This window comes from Ciconia boyciana, chromosome 24 (genome assembly GCF_034638445.1).
Source record: "Ciconia boyciana chromosome 24, ASM3463844v1, whole genome shotgun sequence".
Lineage (NCBI taxonomy): Eukaryota > Metazoa > Chordata > Aves > Ciconiiformes > Ciconiidae > Ciconia > Ciconia boyciana.
The window spans coordinates 6,224,337-6,228,607 of NC_132957.1; the positions used below are offsets into that span (position 1 = coordinate 6,224,337).

Sequence of the window (4,271 nt, forward strand, 5' to 3'; positions counted from 1 at the left end):
GGAGTCAGGATGCAGAGGGAGCCGAGACCTCCCACCTCTTGCAGTCGCTGCCTGGCTGCAGCAGCCCCTGCCGAAGGAGCTCACCAAGCCAGGCTCTCCTTCCCGGTGATTATTCCCAGCCCTGCACCACTGTGGGATGACAGTGCCATCTCTGCAGCCTGATGGCTTCCCTGGGGCAGCAGCCAGGGAGGAACAGCCGCTGGCCCCCATCCGTGCCACCGTCCTGCTCGGTGCATCCCTGTCCCCAAGGCTGTAAATCCACGCGGTAGCTGGGCTGGGGGCGATCACCCTGTTTTGAGTCTCCTGCCCCCCTCCTCCCCCCCCGCAGCACTGCGGCCTGCAGCGGTGCTCCGTGGATCCTCCTGATGTTTTGCCCCCAGCACCACCTGGGCCGTGTCCTGCCCCAGCACTGTCCCCGCCAGGTGCTGGTGAAACGCGTGACATGTGGCACTGCCTCCCCCACTCCTCCGGCCACGGTATTAAACCACTTAATGCACTCGGCGAGTCCTTGAGCTCCGAGCCGCCCTGGAGTGCTGTCGGCTTTGTTCAGTGCTTTGATGAGCTCAAGAGCTCGGAGGGGAGAGCGGGCTGCGCCCGGGGGCGGGGGGGAACGGCTCCGTCCCGCCGGCCTCGGTCCCCGATCGCGCTCAGGGCGGGAGGGCGCTGGGGGGGGGAGGGGCCCGGGGCTGCTGCCGTCCCGCTCCCGGCTCAGGGCTCCCCCGCTCCCGCTCCCCTCCCAGCCCCGGCGCTCCCGCGGGCAGGCGGCCGGGCGTCCCGGGGCCGGGCCTCCGCACCCCCCGAGCATCAGCACCCCGGGGCCGCTCGGCCCGGCTCGGTCCCGGTCCCGGTCCCGGTCCCGGTCCCGGTCCCGGTCCGGCGGGCGCGGCGCGGCGCGGGGAAATGCGGAGGCGCCGCGCTCGGAGGATTACGGCGGCGGCGCGGGGAAGGAGCGGGGCCGCCGCCGCCGTATAAAAGCGCGTCCGCGCCCGCCCCGCCCGGGCTGCGGCGGCTCCGCTCCGCTCCAGGCGCGGCGGCTCCCGGCAGCTTCCCGCTCGCGGCGGCGCCGGTCGGTCCGGGCATCTCATCGCATCGCATCGCATCGCGTCGCGTTCGGCAGCGGCTCCCCGTGCGCCCCGTCCCGCCCCGTCCCATCGCTCGGGGCCGGCGGCACCGCCACCGCCGCGTCCCTCGGGTCCGTGTCCCTCGGGTTCCTCGGCGCGGCCGGTTCCTTCCCGTCCCCCACCCCCGGGCTGGCGGGTCTCGGTGCGCATCGGCGCGGCCGGTTCCTTCCCATCCCTGTCCCCGTTTCCCCCCGGGCTGGCGGGTCCCGGTGCCCATCGGCGCGGCCGGTTCCTTCCCATCCCTATCCCCGTTCGCCCCCGGGCTGGCGGGTCCCCGTGTCCCTCGGCGCGGCCGGTTCCCTCCCATCCTTGTCCCCGACCCCCCGGGCTGGCGGGTCCCCGTCTCTCGGTGCCGCCGGTCGTCCCCCAGGCTGACGGCTCCGGTCTGCCCCTGCCGGTGCCCAGCCCCCGGTGACAGCGTTGCCCCTCGGGTCTCTTCCAGCCCCGCACCCGACGGCAACATGTGGCTTCTGGAGCGGCTGCGCGGCGTGGCGGAGAACGGCGGGTCCCGGGGCGCGGGGCCGGAAGAGTCCCCGCGGGGGTCCCGCTACAGCAACGTCCTCACCCCCGACAAGATCCCCGACTTCTTCATCCCGCCCAAGCTGAGCGCGGCGCCCGCCGAAGCCGAGGGCCCCGAGCCCCCCGCGGCACCCGCCCTGGGCCCTTCGGCCTCGGAGCAGAACCTGGCTGGGCACAAGCCCCCGCGCAGCCCCCGGCCATCCAGCCGTTCCCGGCCACGGGCCGCTGGCCGGCACATCATCCAGATTGAGAGCGCTGAGGACTGGACAGCTGAGGGGGGCTTTGGCACCAACGTGGATCCGCAGGCGCAGACGGCCATGTCGCTGCCCTACGTGCCCAAGGCGCAGACCTCCTACGGCTTCGCCACACTGGTGGAGAGCCCCCACACGCGGCGCAAAGAGTCGCTCTTCCACAGCGAGCACAGCAGCCTCTGCCCCTCGCCGGCCACCTCGCCCAGCGCCCAGCGCAGAGCCAAGCTCAATGGCGAGAGCGGGCCCCGGGCGCCCACTGACCTGGGTGCAGCCCTCATGCACCCCGGCCGCTACTTCAGTGGTGGTGAGAGCGACACGTGCTCCTCGGCCGAGTCCTCGCCCTTCGGCTCCCCGCTGCTCTCCCGCTCTGTCTCCCTGCTGAAGATCTTCAGCCAGGAGAGCCAGTCCAAGGTCATCAAGCTGAAACACTCGGTAGCCCGCAACAGCTCACTGTCCACCGATGACAGCTCAGCCGACACCAGCCCCAGCGCCCAGCGCCGCGCCAGGAGTGCCCCGGCCGGGGGGCAGCCGCCCACTGCCCTGCTGCCCCTGGACCTGCCACCGGGCCGTGACCGGGAGCACAGCCTGCGGCTCAGCCGGGGTGGGAGCCTGCGCCTGGCCGCCGAGTACGACCCCTCCAACGCCCGGCTGCGCGTGCGGCTCATCTCCGCCGAGGACCTCTATGACGCCCTCGTCGACCTGCGCAGCATCAACTGCTGCGTCTCGCTGTGCCTCAACCCCGGGAAGTTGCAGAAGCAGCGCAGCACCATCGTCAAGAACAGCCGCAACCCCATCTTCAACGAGGACTTCTTCTTCGATGGGCTGGGCCCCGGCCACGCCAGAAAGATGTCCCTGAAGCTCAAGGTGGTCAACAAGGGCAGCAGCCTTAAGCGGGACACACTGCTGGGGGAGAAGGAGCTGCCGCTCACCGCCCTCCTGTCCTGCCTGTAGCTGCTTGCTGCCAGCCCCAGAGGGAGCCTGCCTGTGGGGCCGGGGCGAGGGGGGAGACCGGCCCTGTCCCCCAGCCTCGCTGGAGGAGGGTTTGGAAGGGCCTCTTGGAGGAGGGACGGGGCCGTGGCGGAGCGTGAGGGTCCCCGCGGGCGGCGCTGCCGTGGGGCTCTGCCAGCACCAGCCCTCCTGCGGCGGGACGGGCAGGGCTGGCAGCCGCAGCCTCTCCCCTCTCCCTGCTCCCTCCCGGGGCTGCATCTCCTGGAGCCCAGTGGGAAGCGGGGAGCCACCGGCCCCATCTCCACCAGGAAGGATGGATGTCACCTGCTGGGCTCTTCCCTCCCTGGTGCCCGTGGTCTCCAGCTGGCCAGCACGAAGGTTGGAGGTGGGTAGATCTCTGTAGCATACTTACTGCCACCTCTCTCAAAGCCCCAGCTCCTGGAGTCAGGTGATAGCATTGATCTCAGCTTTAATTTAAAAGACAAGTTTCTAGTCTTGGAAACTGCAGAGAAAATACTGCAGAGATGACCCAAGAGTGGGCCAAGGGAGGTGACCCTGGGGTATGAGTCAGGTTTGTGGGTTTTGAGCCTTTCCTTGACTCTTCTCAGCCCTGCAGGGCTGCACAGATGTGCAAGTCGGCTTGGTCTGACACCCGCTGCCTCCCGGGATGCCCTCCCTGCCCACCCCCAGCAGTGTCCCCTGCCACTGACCCCCTGCAGGAAACTGCTCACGAAGCTTCAGGGGCTTTCGGTTTGCCCAGATCCAGGAGGCTGCCTGTGCCTGTCCCCTGCCTGCAGGAGGGAGATGCCGGGGGCTGGCACTGCCATGGGGGGGCCTGGCACCCCTCGCCCTGGGCACATGGGTGGTCGCGGGCAGTGTCCTGGCAGACGTGCTTACTGACAAAAGCCGAGGTGACAGGAGTAGCCCTCCCTGAGTGCTGGTGGTCTGGCTGGCACTGGGGACATCCCCAGGTGTCACTGGGCAGGGGGGCAGGCTGTGGCTGAGGCTCCCCTACCCTCTGCCCTCCCTCACCTGCCGGGGCTCCGGGGCTTGCGAGCGGCTGCACCCACCGGGCGGGAGGGACGTCTCCCGTGGGGCCACGAAGCCCCTGTGCCCAGCGGGACCCAGCTCCCTGAAGGGACTGGCCTGGCTCTGCAGTTTCCCTTTGGGGCGGAGTGGGGTGCTCCCACCCCTTCCCATCCCTCCCTGCCATCCCGGTCGACCTGCTGGGGGCACCAGGAGTGGGGGAAATGCCGGCCGGGGCGTTTCTGCGGGTGGATAAAAAAGACGCCTTGTTGTTGTTGTTTGGTGTGGTGTTACCCATTGCATCGGGCTCTGCATGTTTCTGTGGAAGGGAGCAGAATTTGCAGTGCTCCCGTCCCTGCCTGTTGCAGCATGCGTGGACACACACACACACATGTGTCCCTCTGTG

The 4,271-nt window shown here is 69.9% G+C and overlaps 1 protein-coding gene across 1 annotated transcript; it reads left to right on the forward strand.

The window, feature by feature from the left end:
- Positions 1-1,119: 1,119 nt before the first annotated feature.
- Positions 1,120-3,043, forward strand: C2CD4C (C2 calcium dependent domain containing 4C). Its single transcript, XM_072845771.1, has 2 exons — positions 1,120-1,192; positions 1,564-3,043. Exon 2 carries the CDS (start codon positions 1,583-1,585, stop codon positions 2,840-2,842), a length of 1,260 nt encoding a protein of 419 aa, XP_072701872.1. The 5' UTR covers positions 1,120-1,192; positions 1,564-1,582; the 3' UTR covers positions 2,843-3,043.
- The last annotated feature ends 1,228 nt before the right edge of the window (positions 3,044-4,271 follow it).